This window comes from Chroicocephalus ridibundus, chromosome 5 (assembly GCF_963924245.1).
Source record: "Chroicocephalus ridibundus chromosome 5, bChrRid1.1, whole genome shotgun sequence".
Taxonomy (NCBI): Eukaryota; Metazoa; Chordata; class Aves; order Charadriiformes; family Laridae; genus Chroicocephalus; species Chroicocephalus ridibundus.
Genome location: NC_086288.1, coordinates 64,457,390 through 64,479,821, shown reverse-complemented (window position 1 = coordinate 64,479,821; position 22,432 = coordinate 64,457,390). Strand labels below are relative to the sequence as shown.

The 22,432-nt window shown below is 36.7% G+C and overlaps 1 protein-coding gene across 5 annotated transcripts in view; it reads right to left on the bottom strand.

Moving 5' to 3' along the window:
- Positions 1-512: 512 nt before the first annotated feature.
- The window catches only part of PCDH7 (protocadherin 7), a 281,720-nt gene continuing 259,800 nt past the window's right edge, over positions 513-22,432 (bottom strand). For 3 of the 5 annotated variants that reach the window (XM_063337311.1, XM_063337312.1, XM_063337313.1), the window contains exon 3: positions 513-4,889. In XM_063337311.1, coding sequence (XP_063193381.1) covers positions 4,510-4,889 — 380 coding nt within the window. In that variant the 3' untranslated portion in view covers positions 513-4,509. Of the gene's footprint in view, positions 4,890-19,220; positions 19,286-22,432 lie in introns of all 5 variants that reach the window. The other 2 variants (XM_063337314.1, XM_063337317.1) reach the window with 2 other exon arrangements.

The following is a 22,432-nucleotide window of genomic DNA, read 5'->3' as shown; positions in this document are numbered from 1 at the left end:
AGAACTGGAGGTTTTTATTTCACATTTTGCTCTGAAATGCTGCATTCATTGTGTTGTTCTTTTCAGCATTGATGCTTCGCTGACATTTTAGGACTTGTTAATATTTCTAAACTTCTTGTAAAAAATGACAACCTTGCTGATAATTAGAAAATTGTCTTTCCCTAATGGAAATACCTGAGCTTTTACTTGTTATTCCTCTTAATATGAAGGTTTTAAACACATCTTAATAAGAAGCCCTTTTGAACAGTAGTCAGAAACAACTGCTGTCTTTACATTATTTTTACTGCAAAAATAGCTGTATGCTGTCCTGAGTGACAATAACCTCTACTGAGTTTCACTCCGTAGACGGGTAAAACCTCAGCGACGTCAGCAGCTGCAGATGTGGCCAGTATAAAGGCAGTTTCATCTTTGCCATGCAAAACATAGGTTGAAAATGCAAACTATCATGTGATTTAATCCAGTAAAAGTGGAATAGCCTGTCAGAGAAAGTACACTGGCAAATGGGCAACCAGTTGAACATGTTATATTTTAATTTGCAGAGACAAAAATGACAAGCAATTTATTTACATAAAACTGTACAAAAGCAAATTAAATTATGTAAATATTTCATAAATAGAGGTGGACTAGCGTTTAATACATTTTGCCATGTTTAGCATAGTTGCGTGCATAGTGACTCATAATAAACAATGATAAATTGTTCTCTGCTTCACTATCAACATCCAAGTTGCAGAACAATAGTCAATGATTAATATTACAAACAGATCGTACCACACTGAATGCAAGTGCTTTAAAATTTAGGAAAAAGTTGTCTGAAAGCATACCCAGGTAGCTGGTGAATGTTGTCTTCTTCCTTGTGTTTATGCTCTTCAGTCGGTAGCACAACTTAACTGATGCACCTTCATTTCTATTGCTATTTCGTCTGCTTCGTTCCTTAAGGAAACACCGTGTATTTATCACCAATGAAACAGAAGGAAAAATATTTCGCTGTTCAAGTTCCTTACAAATGTTTGGTGACGGCTGGATTTATGGCAAGGTCTTTATCCATATTCTTGGTTTTCCTGCTTGACAACTTCCTAGGGTAGCCTTTCAGCCAATCATTTCAATCCCGTTTAAGTTTTTCCCCCACATAAAAATAATGTTTAACTTTTTTTTTTCCTGAAACTCAGGCAGCAGGCCAGTCAGAAACCATATTGAATAAACATAGTGGATCTGAGATCCAGAATGAGCATTAGATTTTAGACCAAAGCTATTGAATTGTCTAATACATATAAAGTTATATATTAACGCATCAATCTATAAAGGTGCCCTAATGTAAAATACATGCAAAGCTCGTTTGAGTTTCCCATGGAAGGAAATAAAAGGATGATTTCTATGTTGTACAACCGAAATGTGATGACAGCTAAAAGCAATTAAAAAAAACCCAACTTAATTGACAGTTTTCCTGGCAACATGAACTGGTGACACCTTGCTAAATAACTATAATATAGACTGATCGTAGTTTTCCAGGCAGCAGAATTAAAAACAAATGAAAAGAAACCCAAATCCCACACAAATAGTAATAAAAAAAAATCCTCAAGACCTACTTAAACCACAGCCTTGTGTTAATAATGCTTAAGACTGGTCCATTAACTGAGTTTGGCAAAAGGCTTGTTTTTAAATATATTATTTATAATTTCTCAGAAAATAAACACAAGTAAATATACAGGTTCAAAAAAGTTGGGAATAGCCCCTTATCCCTCAGTGTTCAAACCCAACTACCACTTTACCATAATATTAGGTATAAAAGGCACAGTTGCATATTTCGCATTCACCCTAATTATTTTTTATAGTTTTATTTGTTTATTTTTATACAAAAGCACTCTTATTTATGGAGTGGCACCAGTTTTAACCTATTTCAAATAAAGAGGAAAAATACAAACACAAAATATATTTGTGTGTCATGCCAGGTCAGAAGAGTAATCAGCATATTAATAGTGGCTAGTTCCACTAGAATTACCGTGAATACTTACAGTAGATAGAATTTAAAAAAAACCTCTTTCACACCCATTTCAGATATAAGGAGATGCACACAAGTAAAGTATTTAATGACTGACTGTCTTATGTGGTGTAAAAATTGGTGAGTGACTGCTGATCCATTTAATCTGAAGGTCTTCCGTGACCTGTATTATTAGCCTTGTAGAAAAAGGGTCTAAGAATATATGGAACCAAGCTACCTAATTTTTTTTTTTTTGTATGTGTAATATTAAATAAAATCTTATTAAAGGAAATTCTGTTGAACACTTGTGTTATGCAATTGTGTATTCTGTTGAAACGTGCAAGAAAAATGTGTATACATTACATAAGCATTTTTAGAAGCATTTTTAAACAGGTACTTACAGATTATACAAAGCAGTAACTGCTGTATGCAGTCTCATAACAAAGTACTAGTTTGCATCTCTCCATATACTTAAATAATTAAACATAAAAATGTTCAATCATTATTAATCTTTGATTTTAATATCTTCTTTCTAAAATGTGCCCATTCATCATAACCGCTAGACACAAACTAATGTTACTTGAAGAAAGTAAACTTGAGGGAGGAGAACGAAATGGCCAATAATGGCACATCCCACTATATGGAGAAAAGAATTCAAAAGATAAATGTGATGAGTTGTCTTGATTTACCAACCTCTACTTTAGGCTGTTTAAGGTTATTTCTATGCAATTCTTCAAAGCAAGAGACTACCCAAAGCTACATTGTGACTACAGTATACTAGAGAGCCATCTAGCCATGCCTTAATGCCAGGTTAAAGAGCCAGGGATTTGAATGCTCCCCCCTCCTCGAGCTGTCCTTGCTGTGTTGTTCGATTGTCGTTTTCATCTGAATGGCTGAGCTCAGTCTGTCATTATTACTACAGCATCAACTACAAAGCAACTGGTTGAAATTCTGCAATTTTGTTGCTTTTATTGCACAAAAACCTGCTTCGTTTCCTCTTCCCTTTCCAGAAGCGCTCACCATGAGAATCGGTAGAGCCCAAAGCTCTTGGATATCATGGTGCCTTGGACTCCTTTTGACTCATCTTGATCTGCTGGGTGAGTATCACACCACCGTTTATCAGACCATTTTCTACACAGACTAAATGTTCCGAGTTTTGATGTCATTTAGTATTGCACTTCTCTTGGGTTTAATGCACTTGTGTTTCAAGAAAACCTGCGTTATATCTTTGACATAATTGAAGCAACTGGTAACCAATGACAAAAAACTTAGCAATCATTCCTTGCACTCTGAAAAGAAGGTTTTGTGTTTGACTTGTAATAGCCTCTTGTCACTGCATCATCCCATTGTCCACCCGTTCCATCCCACCAAGCACCGTCATTAACACAGCCTTCTATTACTACTATTGGGTTTTAATTTTGATCTTAAAAATTCCCTGGAACTGGCATATGCAGCATATCATATGCAGCATCTGCTGCAACATAGCATGTCATTACAAAAAAAAAAAACCCACATCAGTTCCTTTGGGCATTCGACTGAACCGCACTGGAAAATAAAACAAAAGTCATCTGGGCTTGTGAACTGTGCTGCTGTGCAAAATGTAACTGAAGGCGTGTTATGAGTACATGTGTGTATTTGTGAATATGTTAGTTTTCTACGCCAAGCCCCAATACTTAGCAGTTCCCCTGATCCGTTGTGTGATCTTTGGCCTTTTTGTTATTACCATCTTCCCAGCTAGATGTTAGTCTTGCCCAAAATAATGATTTTTAGAGTTTATCATTACTATCCTACGGTATACATGTTACTAATTGTGTTTACGTTGAAGTAATCATTACAGAGAATGAAAGCGAAGGAGAGAAAGAGACACAGCAAGAACACACTTGTTCTATGGATAAAACAGAACCAGAGTTCATGAATCATCGTAAAGTATGCTGTGGTTTTGACTGCAGTCTCAGGCTGAACGTATTTCTGTTGCTTCCAGCCTCAGATGAGAGGTGAGAATATTAAAGCTGTGGTCTTCACAAAGTGCCTATTAATGATTATTCCTTTATATTTATCTCTATGTCTGTATGGTTTCTGAAGGATTGTCCCTGGTGGGGATCAGCAATATTCAGATGATATGTTTTGAATACATTTTCCCTGACCTGTTATCCTCAACAAGCCAGATGACAATCAAACAAAATGAGTGGCTTAACTCATGCTTCTGCAGAGGGGAAACAACAGTGTGTTGTGTTCTTTTTAATCAAGCTCGTTACTATGGGAGGAATTTGCAACCATAGATTTAGGAAAATAAAAATCAGTGAGGGGGAATTAGACATGCAAGTAACAACAATGTTTTCTACATTGTACAGTATAGTCAGGCAGACAGTATAATTAAATGCCTGCTATGGAGGCAGAAGTGGCAGGCAGATCTTTTGTCTCTTTGGTGGCCCCCTCTTTTTTGTTTCTCGTTTTTGTTAAAATTGTTTCGATTTTAAGACTTTTGCCCCTTTTCTTTCTTATAACATGAAAGAACTTTGTTGCTGCTTTTTAGCCTACAGGTAAACTTCTCTTCTAGTTAGAGTATTGACAGGAGATGGCTTGTATTCCCCTGTCTGTGTAAGGGGGATATCCTCTGGATTGCCTTCTTCATTTTTGCTGAAACTAGCCGCGCTGAAGGTCTCATAGGATGAGGTCAACTTTTTGTTAAGGAGGTTTCTGTTGCGATCACCCATGAGGGAGGCTTCTCCATTGGCCAGCTTTTCCTGACTGCCCCGTTCATCGACAGGCATGAAAGTGGAGAGTTTTGGCTGGCTCTTCTGCTTTCTTTCAGGAGAAGTGCGAACTGGCATCCAGCAGGAGTCCGAGTGGCCATACTCATCACATTCTCGGGTACACTTCCCTGTCAGGGCTACATCTGGTAGAGGCCTTGAATCTGAAAGTAAAATAGAGTCGTCTTTACAAATGAATAATATTGCAATGACTTCCAGTGAAACTGCAAATCTTTAAATTCTCAAAAGGTATTTTTAAAGGTCTTGGCAAGAATGTTGCAGTGAGTTCCTCAGTAATAGTTTGGTTTACGTTGCATGTGGCCTAGGCAACAAACGTCTCTGTACAGTTATCCTCAACCACCAGCACTAAAAAACAAGACTATTAAGCGACTTCCTGCGCTTGTAAATCCATCTCAAAGGCATTTGACATTAGGTAATGAATGAATTTTGATGTCTAAAAGAGTCCAACAAGCACTCAGTTACATACTGCCAATTTTCTTGAAATTATTAAAAATACCTTTCTTTGAATTTTTTGTAAAGAATACTTGTAATTCATGTGAAAGGAACCCGAGGCCCTGGACCCTGCGAATACTCATGAACATGCTTAACTCCCTGCAAGTAAGCAGCTCTATTATTAACCATGGGACTCAATTTGCATATCGTGTAAACCTCTGCCTGTATTTCTCAGGACTGGGCGTTAGTTGTTAGTACACAATACGTTATATGAATCGTACAATCAATGATTAGTAGAACATATAAAAAAACCTGCTTTTGGTTATAAATGTAATCTGCTATGTATGGGTAAAGCTGTTCTGTGTGCTGTGTTTGCATGTGAAGCGACAGGGAGAATCTGAGTGCTGCCCGAATAGATACACGAACATTTTATACGTCGCTTGGTGTGTTCGAAGGTGTCCTGTTCCAGATCACTGTGCCTAAGCTTTCTAGCTACTGTCCTTGTAAGAGCTTTCACTGACAACTAGCAAAGTTCAGGGGACTGCAGGACTGAATCCCACCTGATAAAAACACAGGTAGTTTTTAATATTCATATTTTGACACTTGCATTGCAATTGAATTAAAAAGCTACCTCAACTGTTTTAAGCACTGGGTAAGATTCTGAAACCTTGTTTTTATTCAGTTATATTGTACTTTATGGTCTACAAGAAACAGCTGGAGCTGCCTACAAAGTAATAACATGATATTCAGACAATTAAAGTTGACAAAGAACAAAAGTCAGTAAGTAAATGAATTTTTCCAGTTTCTTTAATGACTTCCATGTGATACGACTTATTTGATGAAACTTTTATGTTTCTTTTATAAAAAACAGATTATCTTGAAAAGGAGCAAGGAGCTTCAGCATGGAAACACAATCAGGTATTTCATAGGGTCTGTGGCAACTTTCTACCTTCCCCAAATTCATGAGAACAGTAATTTTACCAGTAATAACTTATGCCTTATAAAATATCTTTCAAAGATCTATTTAGCCTTCATTTTGTTACTTCTATTTTGCCTATTTTTCTTTGATTTTGGCTGCCACATAACCTTCTCAAACAGTGACAGTTCCAACTGTGAATTTTTTATAAATTAGTAACTACTGAGGTTTAAAAAAAAAGCAACTAAAAATCCTTTGCCCCTTCCAGAATAAACTGTTTTAATTTAAATTATTTAGAACAGGTGCTTGCAGAGAAAACATATTTAATTTTAGCATCTGCAGATTTAACCCTGATAGAATTGCAAAAACCCCTGAAAGTCAGATTTATGTTCATCCTGTCCTGATTTTTTCATGCATTTAAACATTCATTTAATTAGTAATTTGTTGCAGTATCATGAAGAATATACATATTATTTATTATTAATTATCAACAATTTTATATAATCTGCTGTATGTATTCTGAAGACTGTATAATATTTCATATTTCAATATGTCACTCATTTTAATGAGGAAAACAGCACTGATTTTTAGATAACTAACTCTGTAGCTGAGATGTATAAGGCTGGGAGGAGGGAACTGAGGTTTGGGTTTGTTGTTTTTATTTTGGTGTTTGGTTTTGTTTTTTTCCAGTTGTACTTTTTAAGACTTTTGCATTTAGACTCAGCCATGATTCCCAATTCTTTGCAATGAAGAATGCAAAGACTGCGGACAGTTATCAGCCTATCAGTTTTCAGATGACTGTGTTCTGGAGATGTAGACAGAAGATGTGGACTGTGACAGGAAAATTCTCTATTTGTCAGCTAAATCTAGTATTATTCTGGCACTCCCTAAAGGTAAGAAGCATAATTAGCTGCTGAGCTGCACGTAACGTGCTGTGATTTTTAAACAGAAAAACTGGGCAAATCCCCTTCCCATCTAAATCTCAATAAACTCTTCAAACAGCACCTTATTTCCAAACAATGACCATTAAGCATTATGCTTGCTACTAGTATTTCAATTATTACTCTGGCAGAATATTAGCAAATGCTTATCATGGCAATATGTCTGACCTTTATTTAAAATATAGGAGGATGTGTTTATCGAAAACGGGGGGGGGGGGGGGGGGGGGGGGGGTGTTGTTGTTGTTTGTTTGTTTGCTTTTCCCAGACTGAAACAGTTAATACCTCATTATATCTGATGGTTTCTTTTTAATGCAAACAAGTCCTGAGCCAGCATTACTTGAGTTGATAAAAATCTTTGCCTTGCTAGTGGTCCTTGAATCACACACTTCAAAAGTTACCATTTCGCACTGTAGTGCATCCACTATTCACTTCTGGACAAATATTGGAATTCCTTATTGTAAAGCATGAGGATTTACTCTACAATTCAGCCTTATAGCGCTGTGTTATGAAGCGGCAACCTCTAAGTCAGCATGTGGCTGACTCGCGCTGTTGGGTTATCTGATAAACCTCATCTTCACACCCACAAAAGAGTTCAGATAGACACTGACAAGATAATACTAGCCCAAATAATACATCCACAGGCTACTCCCAGGCCCATCACAGGGGCCATCAGCCCATCAAAGGTCCATTGGCCCAGGCTCAGAGGAGCACAGGGGCGTACAGTGGCAGACAGGAACACAAATCAAGGACTTGGACGGAACAACCAGCTTGTAATGAAGGGCCCCTCCTAGGCTATCCTAGCAGAGCCGTCAGCCCCCTTGTCTGGGCGTGAAACTCAACACAAGTCGTTGGCAGCTGCTCTCCAGACCATCTTTCTGCCTAACAGGGGAATTGCTGCCTGGGTATGTAGGACACATTATGGGATATGGGGGAAAAGCAGTTTGAGATAGCACAGGACTTCTTATTACATGATGTTTAGGGGAGGAACCAAAGGGAGGACAAGGGAGGAGTTTTGGTGATTTGGGGAGGAACAAGGGTGAGAAAATAGAGATAAGGAGATAAAAGGGTCAGTCACATGTAGTTTGCTGACTAATAAGCTTGTCTGGTCGTCCCCTGTGCCCGATCAGCCCCATCTGTCCTATCTTCTTATTAAATTCCTTTCTAACTCCTAGATACGTGCTCTTTATTATGTGTGCATGTATACATATGTGCACGTCCAGTCTGACTGGTGGACTTCCATCCTGTCCAGACAGAGAGGGGAGCAGGATGAGGCCACTGGTGCTGTCTGTGTTCGTGTGAGTGCTCTGAGTGCCTGTGATCTGTGTGGTCAACTGTGTATATAATTGGTGTGTATGTGTGCTCTCTGTGTGTGCCTACTGGGAATACATCTCCATCTTTGCTGCTGGTTGGACCTGGAGACATGGAACAGCGGCAGCAGCCTCGCCTCCCTCAGGCTGTTAGATCTGGTGTGATGCATTTTCCTATAAAACACCCTTCGTTAGTATTTGGCACGAACAGTTAATGTAGCCATCTACTCCATTGCTTTCTTGTATCTGTTCTAAGAGCTTGAATCAGAACAGCATTTAAACCCAAATTTAATCTGACATGTTTTGTAATCTATTGTATTTAACTGCTTTTCTGTTTAAAAGACGGACATAACTTCAGCATTTGGCAGGTGAGGGAAAGGTGGTGCAGTGAAGGAGGGAATGTTTTTTTTGTGTGTGTTTGTCCTGGGTTTGACTGGAATACACTTAATTTTCTTACTATCAGCTGGTATAGCGCTACTTTTTGTATTTGGGATGAGAATAATGTCGATAACGCAATGATGCTTTGAGTTGTTGCTAAGCACTCGAGGCCATTTCTGCTCCTCATGCTGCCCCACCAGCGAGTAGGCTGGGAGTACGCAAGAAGCTGGGAGGAGACACAGCCAGGACAGCTGACCCCAACTGACCAAAGGAATATTCCATACCATATGATGCCATGCTCAGCGTATAAAGCTGGTGGAAGAAGAAGGAAGGGGGGGATATTATGGCGTTTTTTCCTCCCAAGTAACCATTATGCCTGATGGAGCCCTGTGATCCTGGAGATGGCCGAACACCTGCCTGCTGATGGGAAGTAGTGAATGAATTCCTTGTTTTGCTTTGCTTGCGTGCACAGCTTTTTCTTTACTTATTAAACTGTTTTTATCTCAACCCAGGAGTTCTCCTTATTTTTCTGAAGAGGGGGAGACGTCAGCGAGCGGCTGTGCGGTCCTAGTTGCCAGCTGGGGTTAAACCATGGCAGTGTTATATCAGAAGACAGGTAAAACATCCTGTGCTGTCAGTTATTACCAGTACCTAAACTAGTCATTTAAGGGCAACTCGGGTACTTTCTATACACTGCAGTAGGTAACAGAGATTTAACCTTCATTTCAAATAAACTGCCACACCACTTCAGCTACAAGGTAATTAAATGTATTTTTGCTAACTCCCTGAACAGTGACCCTCTTTTGCAGAGTACTGACTTTATGCTCCTTTTTACAATATCTAGCCCATGGAGAGATGAACAATCTCTGAATTAAAAAAAAAAAAAAAAAAAAAAAGTTAATCTTGTCCTCTAGCATTATTTACATCCAAACATAACTATCTCAAACTGACATGTTTTTTTAAGTACTCTTTAGTTTAAAAGTTTTAGTAGCGACCACCCTACTAGCTGGCAAACCTAATGGAATATGACACAGCAAAGGATTTGTTAGCACAGTTGGCAAATCACCAAGGAAGAGTACAAGAGATTTCTACCATGGTTACATATCTGGAAACTGACTAAAATAAATGCTTAAGATGCCAGTTATTAACAAACAAATTTCATCACAATGCTAATTAGTGAGAAAGTAAACCTGGTGAAATGGTATTTCTTGTAATACAGAAATTTGTAGATTTGTTTACGCATAGACTACTCAAATTTAAACTTTTATTTGCATAAAATTATCTTCAGAGTTACAATGGAAGATGTAACCTATTTTCAAACATACCCTCTTACTGTGTCTCTACATCAGAACTAGCTATTGCTTGACTATTTACAAAGATGTTGTAAACCCAGTCCCCAAAATGCAGATATTTAGACAAGTTTCTAGGTATACATGTAAATGGAGACTTGAAAAGTGACTACTTATAAAGTAGATCTCATTTGCAACTGCTCAGACTTCGGCTTAAAATAAATTGGAGAACACTAATTTACAGGGTCTCACAATCTACTTTCTCATTGCATCAATATAAGCTTCCACCAATGATTTCCAGAGTTAGCTGATAAAAGTTTTTTTTTTTTTTCAAATTATACTTATCATTAATCCAAGAAATTTTTAAAAATTTATCATTAATTTCTGAGATGTGATAGCTTATATTTCCCATAAAACTTTGCATGAAAGCATGCAAATGAATGGAGTTATTTCTATGTATGCTTATGTTTCTGTTGATTGTAGCTGACTGTTGCTTTAGGGCTAGAAGAATTGCTTGTTATCAAAAAAGGAAGGCACCTACCACAGCAGTGTGGAGAGGGGAAATATGATCTTTGATATCCAGTTTAGAGCCAAAAAAATTAACAACTGAAATATTCTACCCAAGCAATTTTGCATTATTTTCTCTCCTCCCATTCCTTACCAAAGAAGGTCAATATATTTCATCAAGTACAGATAAAGCGTTATGAACACAGTAGTCAACGAGTACAAGTTACAAGTTGTGTGCTTTTTTGTACACACACATTGCAGAAATGTAATGAGGGATGCACGCTCACTCTGGCCCCGCTCCACCTATTTTTTAACAACTGTTCTTGCACAATATATTTTATACAAACCCAGCTTTATCAATTATTCATGACATGGTCCTAGCACATACACTCTTTTGGAGAAAGATTCAAGGAGCTTTTCTTTTTCTCATCTTTTGAAAACCACACACAGAACCTATGGTAACAATCTTTAGATGTACTTAAGTAGCGAAGAGCTCTGTTCCACTTATCTGTGGTCATGGAAAACCCTTCGGAGCAATACTGACACCCTATCTAGATACAATAACTTGAACATTCCCAGAAAGAACTCTGTGCCCAGAAAGCATTCCTAGCTGTAGACTTTTCTTGAGGAGTACATGACCACAGTAGCCATACAGTACTACAGCAGTACAACAGTACTTCTGTAAACCGTGCAGCTTGGTCCACAGGATCTGAGGAGTCATTGGCAGGTGAGTTCTAAATAGTATCTATGACAAATCAATGACTACATGCAGATTTTGCTGCCTTCCCCCATTGATGGACCCATAACATCCCTGCATGGTTCCAGTCATTGAGGACCTGTAAAGAATGCCCGTGCAGTTGTTCCACACTACTGTGAGAGAAGAAAAAGGAACAGCAACTGTCATATGGTAACGATAAGAGGCTGTGGTTTGGATCCCATCTTTTCCCGCACTCTGTACAAAATTATATTTTACTCAGAGGACGATCCAAAATTCAAGTGAAACACCAGTAAGGCTATGTAATTAAACAGGAGTCCATTTACATAGCTTTTATACTACATGGTTGTCTGTTTTATGAGCTGTGTGATTGGAGACACAATAGAGCTCTTAAAGCATAACAAGTATTGACTACATGATCAGAGAACAATAATGCAGAAAACAGCCGAGAGGGTACATATTGCAGAAAATCACTGTTTAAGGGGGCAACAAAAGCTAAGCTATAGTGATACACAGCTACAGCAGTACTGTCTTTGAAATTACTGTCTCCTAATTGCAGTAATTCAGGAACTGCACCCCCGTTAGTGCTGTGGCATATTTTGACATGCCAAGACCCTATTAAAATACTTAAACACGTTTGAAGGCATCAGCAACTTCTTTCTCTGCACCTTAGGCTAAATACAGTTAAACAGCAATTGAACATATCTCGAGAAGCATTTAGTGCCCCAAGGCTTGGACTGCTGTCATTCTGAATGTGCCATTATCGTGTACCGCAGAGACAGAGCATGCCATCTCTCAAACAGTCCTACTGAATAAAGTCAAACACAAATCCACTGTTTGAGACATGCCAACTGCACTGAAGTAATTAATATATTAATTGCTTTTGCACTAGAATAATTTCACGTATATCATGCCCAATTCTGAAATTCTTTTCAGTGCTTAAGAAAATAATTCAGAGTACAGAAAGGCTTACATGTACAGTGATTGACTGATTAATACTGTGAGAGGAAGGATATAAAATAATGAATTCTGAACCTTTTTATTCTTTCGTTATGCAAGGAAAAAGCAACATAGAATGAAAGTGAGAATTTTCAAGACTTTACTTGAAAAATGGTAAAATAAAAGTATCCCTTAAACAATTCCTAAGAACAGCAAGACTCACTACTGTAGCGTGTCAAAGGTCCAAGTATTTAGCTGGTTTCAAAAGAGAGTAGAGGGAATTTTCAAAGCAAACATGAGATGCTATACAGTCCTCTACCCCTAAAACTAGTAAAAATAAAACAAGCAAACAAAACATCACAATAAAAAAATAGAAACAGGTAACTGATGCTTTAACATTGGAAAAAAAGTTCATGCTAGATGAATGAAAGTGAATTAGCTAAAAGAGAGGGCAGCTGAGGCAGAAAACAGCACTTTTCATGCACCTAAAAAGCTATAGTAAAGCCAAGAGTGGGAACAACCCGTTTTGCAGGCTCATAGTGGAAAGGACCAAAAGTAATGGCTCGATTGTAGCAATGACAAATCAGGTTAGAAATTAGGAAAAAAACCTGGAGGATAAATGTAGTGATGGAAGCTTAGAGAGTCTCCACCACTGGGAGGGCTTTACGAATGTCTAGAAAAACTTCTCCCAAGGTAACATAAACGTGACTAATCCTTCCTTGTGAAAGGATGCACTGAATGACCTCTAAAGGTTCCCTTCAACTCTGCAATTCTGTTAATGTGATTACTAACACTTACGTACTTTGGCCTCAATCCAATCCTTAACTGGCTTTGGGTTAAGATTCTTGACTTATTTGGTAATAAATCAACCTTAGAAGCTGGGCTTAGGTTCAGCCAGAAGTCCATTTTAGAATAACGTCCTCCTTAAAATTTTATGTTAATAGAATTACAAACGAAACCCCCAAATGGCCGGACCATTTAAGACAGGTGTTAATCAAAGGAATAGAGAAACAAAGCCACCAATGCTAAAAAAAACCCAAACACTCTCAAGTTCCAAAATGATAACCTAACATTTATAAAATCTTCTTGCCTGAGTCCAAACACATCCAATTCCATTTTACAGTTTCATCAAAAAGTTAAAAATTGAATACTGCTTCTACCTGTAGTGGTGCAAAACAAATATCATGCCTCTGAAGTCCATTAAATCTGAAACTGGTGTAAGAGAGACTCTGTAAAGCAGAAAATTTCAACAGTGTTTACTTCTTACATGAAATTTCGGTTTGCGTAATACCTTGCATAATACCTGCCTTTGTTTTAGGAAAGAACAGAGTCAAATAAGATAAAGAATGTGTAAGATTTTGATGTATTTTGTTCCATTTAACAGACTATACCAGACTGTATAGCTATTTAACATGACTCAGACACATAACCAAAGAAATATTACCCAAGCAATAAATTTCCTGGCTTAGATTCCATGGTTATTTCTATCACAATTGCCCCCAGCAGATTAAAATACAATATTCTGTAGTTGTTCTTCTAATTATAGAATAACTCCATAAAAAAGTTTCCTACCAAAATTAAGGATTGTACCAGCTCAGTAGTACTGCATCTGTGATCATCAAGGAATCACCGATATTTCACAATTGATTTAAAGACTATTCATACAAAAAACAGACCTGTGGTTTGTTCCCCTCCCCAACCAAATAACTAGTTGTACTCTTCCAGGCCCAAATCATATTGCTCCGTTGACTGTCAGTGGAGAACCAGAATATAGTTTGCATATGTATTACGTGTAAGTGCAATAAAATTCAACAGAGTTAAGTCTAGACAAATACTAATTTAAAACCTTGATTATATTATAATACAAAAGGAAGCACATTAGAAACACATAGTTTTCTCTTGTTTAAGTTGTATTTATCCTGTAGTTCAGACTTTATAGTTTCATTTTTGTTCACAAGACCAATTGCATACATATAATGAGGACCAGGAAGTATCAGTTTATGTGATGGCAGTGGCAAGTACTTTGCTAAATACACCACACTGAACTTAATTTCCCTAGATTTTAATTTTCTAGATTTAAATGTAATTGCTACAAGACTCCTTGTAATCCTGTTAAATCCTTTGATAGCCTGATTTACTTCTATCACTGAAATGGCAACATATCCTTCAGAAAAGTAGGACTTACACTTACTATGGCTTCCTGAAGTAGCGTAAACATTAAGATGTAGGAAACATTTAAGCTGTCTAATTGTTCTGCCAAGCTGATGCTAAAGTATTAATCTGTCACTGTGTCAAATTACATACTTTTATTTTTTTTCAGCAAAATGTGTCAGTGCTTAACAAACTCTGAGCTGAAAAAATTCGTGGAGCAATTAGAATGTCAGCTCTCTTAAAGATGACTTAAGAATAAGTCTGAATCAGGGCTCAAAAGTCGACATAATTTCCTTGATATTTATGCCAAAGTGATGGGACTGCAGGAGCTCTAAGGGAACAGAGTAGCGAACAGCCATTATTAGCTTATCTCAGCTGTATAGTGCGTCTCCCCTTTATTGCAATTCTTGGTGGTAAGGATATAATAATGTACTTTCTTCATCAGGAATGGACGCACCGGGTAGCTCTTGCCACAAGAGACAAACAAGGTTACGTGATTTCCTCTCATCTCCCTACAATTCATACCCATGTCATTCAAAAAGCAACTTCTTTCTGGAGATACTCCAAGTAACATTTTCTAGGGGATACTAGTGAATACATTGCTGCCATTTAGAAACTAAAAGCACAATCCTAAACAATGTTCAATGTCATTAGATCTTACGGATATCCCACAAGTACCTCAGAGGATATCCAGAATCGATAATCAGTGACTTGGGAGACCGGCAAGCTGTTCTGTAAGCTTGATATACTTTCATATCTTTCAGCGAGTTTTTTCTTACAGACTTCCTCTGCCACATGAGATAGTAACTTGAACTGATTGTCTTGATAGAACCACTGCATTCCTGAAAATGAAATGCTTCATACAGCTCTACTTCATGCAGCAACACATTGCTGGATTCTGGATCTTATTTCATTCCCCCATATAGAGAATAAAATAATACATAATAACATATATTAAATACTAGTACTGCTTTTACAAAAAAGGAATCACTTGTGTTCCCAGGAGGGTTTCTGTGTGAGTCACGTAATGTTTGTTTTGTCATAGAACCTCAAAGGTTAAACTTGAACAGTAACTGTAAAATGTGCTAAAGCTCTACTAATTTATATTACATTATTTTCAAATGGGGGGAAGAAGAAAGTTCTCCATGCTCTGCTTGTAAACGATCATCTAAATAATGTAGAGCTCAGCATGAAGCAGAAACAAATAACTTGTGACTACTTGTCTTTTTAGTAGCTGTCAAGAGGAAGTTGTAAGAAGAAATACAGCCATCATGTGAAGGATTCATTTAACCTTTTTTGTCACATAAAGGGAACTTTATTCCACACAATGGAAAAAATTAATCACTTATCTGTTCATGTCATACATGTTTCTCTCACAAATATACACATAAATTTGTAATTTTACTTACTTAATCATACCAGCAAGATCTGGGAAACAACAAAATTTAATTCAATTCAGTGAATTGAAAAGTAAAAAGAGCGTATTTTTCATTCCTTTAGCAGAAGATCCACATGATGCAAGACCTAAATTAATGTTAAAAATATAAATAAAAACCATTTTAAGATTACTGTATTAAAGCACATGTTTTCCTGTTTACATAAGCATACTCCAGAGGTAATGGGTCAAAATTTTATAAAATATAGTGCTCATCTTCATTAATCATGAAGATGATTAATGAAACTATAAAGAAGTATACTTCAGAAGTATAACCTCACACAACTCAGGAGTAAATGGTAATACTACCGCACGTCACAGGGAAAGGAAATGGTTTACCGATTAACTAGTTACAGACTCTTGTCTTTTATTCCATGTCAGTGGCATAAGCCACTCTGGCCTTTAGATCAATTGTTCTGGAACTCTCAAATTGTCCTAAGAAGAATTCTTACCCGGAAACTAATCCACCTAAGTAAGTTTGTAGTTTTGATATAAGTGCCGATGCTTTCTCACTGAGACGATGCAGGCGAGGGGGAGTGTTGAGGGTTTTTTTTGTTGTTATTGTTGTTTTTATAGTAAGTATGTGGAAAAGTCTTCACACCTCAAAAAATACAAAAAGATAATGAATCTCTCAGTGTGATTTATGTCCTGCTCAGAGGGATTTTTTTCATTAAATTCTTTTATTGATTTTTCAGCTCTGTGTGCAGATTACAGCTAGCGAATTAATTACAAACATAGGCTCAGAATGGTTACATGCTTATGACAGATTCATCTGGGTTACAGTCCATTAGTAATTAAGTATTAAGCACAGCACTAATTCCCCTTGTGCATGTACAGCAGAAAGACTGTAAGCATACACATGAATCATAGGGATGTTATACTAAAAGATATTAGGGTATCACTGTTTATCTCCCTATACAATGGAAAAGTATACTTTTTTTTTATATACTAATGGAAAGTATAGAAAATATCGGAATGAAACAGAACTGAGAAGATAAAAAAATCAAGTTTACTTGCAAAGTCTAAGCCTGTCAGAAATAGCAGACTCAATCCTTCATGTGGGAGGGGGAATCTAATGGAGCCTGTAGTGTGTATCATAGTTTTTTGACCCCTGCCCTTAACCCTAAGTATCCTACAGTGTTACAATCACTCAACAGTTATAGGAGTGAATTCTTACCTTACAAATAGAACTGCGTCTTGATGAAAGTTAAAGGCAAGATTGGACTTGAATGGGGATGTCTAAGCATATTAGTCAGGATCGATCTCCCATCCCCGAGATGAAGATACTGGGTTTTTGGTTGCTTCACCAGCTACTAGGAAACATTTTCTTCAGATTGCCTAAGCCACATACTTGAGCGAACAGTTGAGCATATACCTCTACGTATTTCTTGATATATTCCTCCAAAATATGTGAAATATTTCCTAGCCCCAAGTAAAAATGGAATAATTTTTTCAGAAGTGACTCCCGTGGAAGTACTCTTTAATGAACCCATTCTCTTGGTTTAAGACTGTTTAGTATCACAATTTGTCTTCTCTTGTGTTTTGCAGCACAAGATTAAAATTAGTCAGTATGCCTTTGCTTGGCTTGGTTGCCAAAGTGTATACCTGTCCCCATAAAATTTTAAATCTCAGAAAATATTCCATTATTCCTCAGTTTGTGACATTTCCAGATTTCTCAAGAAGTCCACTGCATATACTTTGTACTACTTCTTCATAGCCGGCATCTACTTTTTCAAGAATGAATCAGATAATCTTGAACTTGTTTTACTTATTTGAATATCAAGAAGTTTCTTGCATTATTAGTTTATGCTTTCACTCAGACTCCAGTAAAACTGACAGAAGATTTGAAACCAGACAATGTTAAGCTTGCTCCACTTGCAATGCATGACTAAATTCTTGACAATAGGTAGGAAAAATCCCTAATTACATCTGCTAGGATAGCATGAAACCCAGTCAAGCAAAATATATTAACAGGGAGGTTAAACATTTTTTTTTTTTTAAAAGGGTACATACACTAAAGAAAATTAAGATATTAGTGTATTAAATGTATCGACTACAGTATAGGGAAATAAAAATCATCCTCTTGATTATTCCCAGTGTAAATCCACAGACTCATTTCTGCTAATCTACCCAGTATCAGTTGCAGTGGTCAAAATCACTCAACAGCTGCTGGATTGTTTTGAAAATCTGAAGAAGACACAGAAAACTAGTGGTTAAGATGGCAAATATAGGAGTTGGGCAAAACATAAAGCAGTAGAAGATGAAACAAGTTTATCAGACTGAATCAGACAGAAAAACACAAAATCTGCAGATTTGATCTGACTTGAAAGTCAATTATTGTTAAAGAGGAAGGATTAATTTGGTAATTTGGCAATTATTATTTCAGACAAGATTTTAATAATTTGTTAGTTTCCTTTTATAAATGGTCATTGCCTACTGTTGCCCCCACGATGTATTATAGCTAGATCATGTGGTGCATACTTTGCGCATGTTTCTTCCTTCCAGGCCATTCAGAATATTGTTTCCTGAATGAAAAATATTTAGTAGAAAATTGTTCTCTGCACAGTGTCTCTGTCTGCTTGCCGAGATCATAATAGAGATGCCAGTTGGGACTGCAGTTCTTGTGAGTGCAAAACATGATGCACTGGAGTATAACTAATTTATTCGTATAATAGATTCACTATCGGATGGTACAATTGGTTTCTACTCGGGTCAACTTTGAAGCTGCAACTTGAGCCAAATAATTGTGTGCCTGAATATCAATCACCTGAGCCCTCATAATTGTCAGAGGATGGAATTATTCCAGGAGAATTGTTCAAAGAGAATGGCATGCTCCTACCAAAGCTGATGAAGTCCTACAAGAAACTGGGCATCACACTTGGGTATTTCATGGTCCTCGTACAAGAGTGAGCAGCAGAGAGAGCTGATGCGCATATTTCATGCCCTTTTGTAAACAAAGCACCTCCGATAGTGACCCATTAAATTAGGGTCCCTTTAAATTAGACTAAGCGCAGTGGATAAACTCACAGTCCACAGTGATTAGTTTATGAAACTTACGCTTCAAGTTAATTAATTTCATTGGACTGGTAAAACAATGGCCATATAGAGATATATTTGGTTTTAAGTCAAAGACAAGTGTCTGGCTAGATAAAGTTGAAAATTATGTGTTTACTTTTGAGTGATACAGATAGAAAATAAATGGAAGAATTAATGTGTTCTCAGAAAATACTTACCACCATTAAAATTATCATTGATTTTATTCTGCTCTTTGTGTGACGGTATTTTGAGAATTTTTTTTTTTTTAATGGACTACTTATGTATACTCTCAAATCTCTTCCCCACCAGTATGTGAAAACACACTAAGTATGTAGCAATGCAAGAAACAGCTAAACAATCAGTGCATGCTGTACCCTACCATAGACATGAACTGCAATTGCTGATGTCTTGAATGTTGTTAAACTTACTTTGTGCTGCTGCAGAAGTATTTTATGGGGTTTTCTCTGTTTCTATTTACTGACGTTTTTAGTCACTGAAAGTAGAGGAGGTACAGAAAGAGGTCAAAATTGACAGCAAAACTGAATCAGGGCTTCTCATGCCAATGAAATAATGAAAACCAGCACTGTTCTTACTGCAACAATAATGAATATAAATAGACAAAAGTCTCTGAACAGCTACTGCGAGAAAGAGAATAAGGCATCCATTTCAAGAAAAGATCTTTTCCTGCCATCACAGATAGCTTTGTGAACTGGATAAATTAGGATGCCCTTTAAACAATTTTCATGCTCCAAGAAATGTTTGACAGAGACAGGTCTCCCTTATTTCCCTTTAAGGGATCAGACTTAATAGGTTGAGTTTTACTTGTATTTCCTACACCCTTATTCCTCATGTCAGTCATTCCCAGATAAAATCTGTTATCTCATCTTTGACATAGTTCAATACTTAATATGAATGCTTTTCTCCCCCCCAGCTTTATTGTCTCAAGCACACATATCTCTAACTCTCTACAGATAACATTAGCAGGGTGCAAATACCATCCAAATAATTGTCGAAGGATAATAAAGATTTGCCCAATGCGTCTATCTGTTTTGAAACTAAAACCTGAAGTAGATGTGTAACTCTGCATCAAAGTAATTTACTAGAATAGCTGTGTATATACGATTTTTTTCCATATAAAATGCTGGACACCGCATCCAAAGAAAGATTAAAGAAGCAAGGTTTTTTTGCTTTTATGACTGATAGCATGTACTAAACCCACAGGTTTGAAAGCCATTGGAGAGATGCTGTATCAATTAAATTCCAAGAGATGATAAGATTTTTGCCTGTCATTAAGTGATTCTATGGACTTAATGTATTTTACACCACCATCTGTTCGAAACTCAGTAGAGAAATATCTTGCCTCCAGTTGAAACTATTTGAAAATAATTATATCTTCTTCTGGAACAACAAAATAGCAATCTGTTACAATACTTATTGTACCAGACACAATTACAGTACTTATTGTAACGCATACAATGAGTTACAATACTTATTGTAACTCATCGTGCTATAAGAGAACAATTCTTCTTGTTAATTTATAATATTTTTATTCATAGGGAGGTTTTAACCTGAATTAAGATTTACAGAAATACCTTAGATGTCAAATTTCAAGAGGTAGTGATGGAAAAGGAAGAAAGAGCAGATCGGGAATAAAATTTCCTTGCTAATGTCATAAAAAGCAAGTATCGTTTAACTTCTCTGTTGTTAGGTTCTCTCATTTATTATACTTCAGTCTATGAAAATTTGTCTAGCTGCAGGCATCTCTTATTCTGCAAAATAAAGCTTATACAGTTTTCTACAATAATCTGTATTTTGAAAACTCCCTTAGGAATTTTAAAATTATTTTTAAGACATCAGCTACACAAACTTGCCAGAGGAGTGAGCAATGGCTCTAATTATAAATCTCTGGGAGAATTTCTCACTGGTTCATTTTTATGTAATATGTCTTTCAGGGAAAGGTAATATACACCTAAGGCGTAGCTTTCACAAGATGCACTACATCATTAGCACACAGCATTTAGAAATCCGGTCAATCCAACTTCATTTAAATTTCTAAAAAGCACAAATATTTTGCATATTCAGAGACTGACCTCATACTGCTTTGACATCCTTTGAATCTGATACTGCTGTCAACAATGGGAAGTGCAAATTCAAAGTAATCAACTAAAGCTAGTGGCATGCCACAAATCTGAAATAAATGTAAAGCTGATCGAGATCTGTTCCAAGGCTAGGAACTGACAATTTCAGTTGAACAGAAAGAGAAGATTAGGTCTTTCGAGATTTATGTGGTTTAAATGTTAATTATTATAAAGCAGATGAAGATTTATACAACTTTTACATACCCAAATCATAGATAATTTCTGTGTCCAAAAAGATAACAGATCGTCCTCAGAGAGGTACCAAAATTTTTTACTACATTTGACTGCACGTCTACTATCAATTTTACAAGGACAGAGATGATAAAACACCATGATAGAAAGTACAATTTAAAGATTTCTTTGTTTCTAGTCTGTCATATAAATACTGTATAATGTATTTTTCAGCTCAAAAGTGTAAAGCTGCTCAGCAAAGCTGCTCAGCTGCAGCGTGTGTGTTTTTCTAACTGATGAGCTTCAGGTCAAGTGGTAACTCTAGAGGAAAACGAAGATTGCTCCTTTCTTAAGAGCAATTAAACTGGCTTAGCCGAGAGAAGTTTCTGTAGCGTAGAGGGGGAACTGTGCCCTTGCCTCAGAGACTCTACATTTACAGGTGATGGAAAGAGGCTTCGAGAAGACTGTAGAGTTTATTCCATATAGGAAGCCGCTGAAGGTTGTTTGAATAAATAGTCTGGAAGGAAAGGATGTCAAAGAGGAGTGGTAAGATGCATTTTCAGACCTTTATATTCTGTCTCACTCACAAGTTCTTTGTTTTCACTATTTAAAAAAAAATAATGGTCATCTTCTTGGTCATCTTAACGGTCATCTAAAGGTCAGCTTAATGGTCATCTAAAAAAATAGGGGTTTGGAGACAAGGATGCTTTGGGCTTGCCTACACTGCAAGACTGAACCAAGCAGTCCATTAAACAAAAATATAAACAAAGGAACATTAGGAAATCAACGAGTACTAATTTCTAAAGAGATAGCACATAAAATGAAGCTGAAGCTACCTATGGAGCCATACCAGCTTTGTTTTACCTGGGGCTTCACTAACCCAGAAACTTAGTCTGATGAAACAAAATAAATTCTGGCCATATTCACAAAACTTTTGTTTTGAAATTGCAGTGATCTATTTGTTGATGTTAATACAACGTTCAAAAGGATGCCTGTAATAGAAACTTGACCTAATCCTAACCAAGGAGTAATACCGAAAATATCGCAGCATAGAATTTGTAGGAAAAAATAATTTGTAAGAAAGCAAATGTCTACTATGATATATCATTCCTGTTTTACAAATATTACGTTTCAACCTATTGAACATACAAATTGCAAGTTATGTATGCCTACTTGCTGGTGGAACACAACTGGCAGTAGAAGAACATTGAGTCATATGAGATTACAGAGGGAAAAAGAACAAAACTAAAGTTTACAGGATGGGAAAACTTATTTTAAGTAATTAAGACTAGTTTTCACCAATCTTCTCTGTCTTCTATGAAACTGAAATA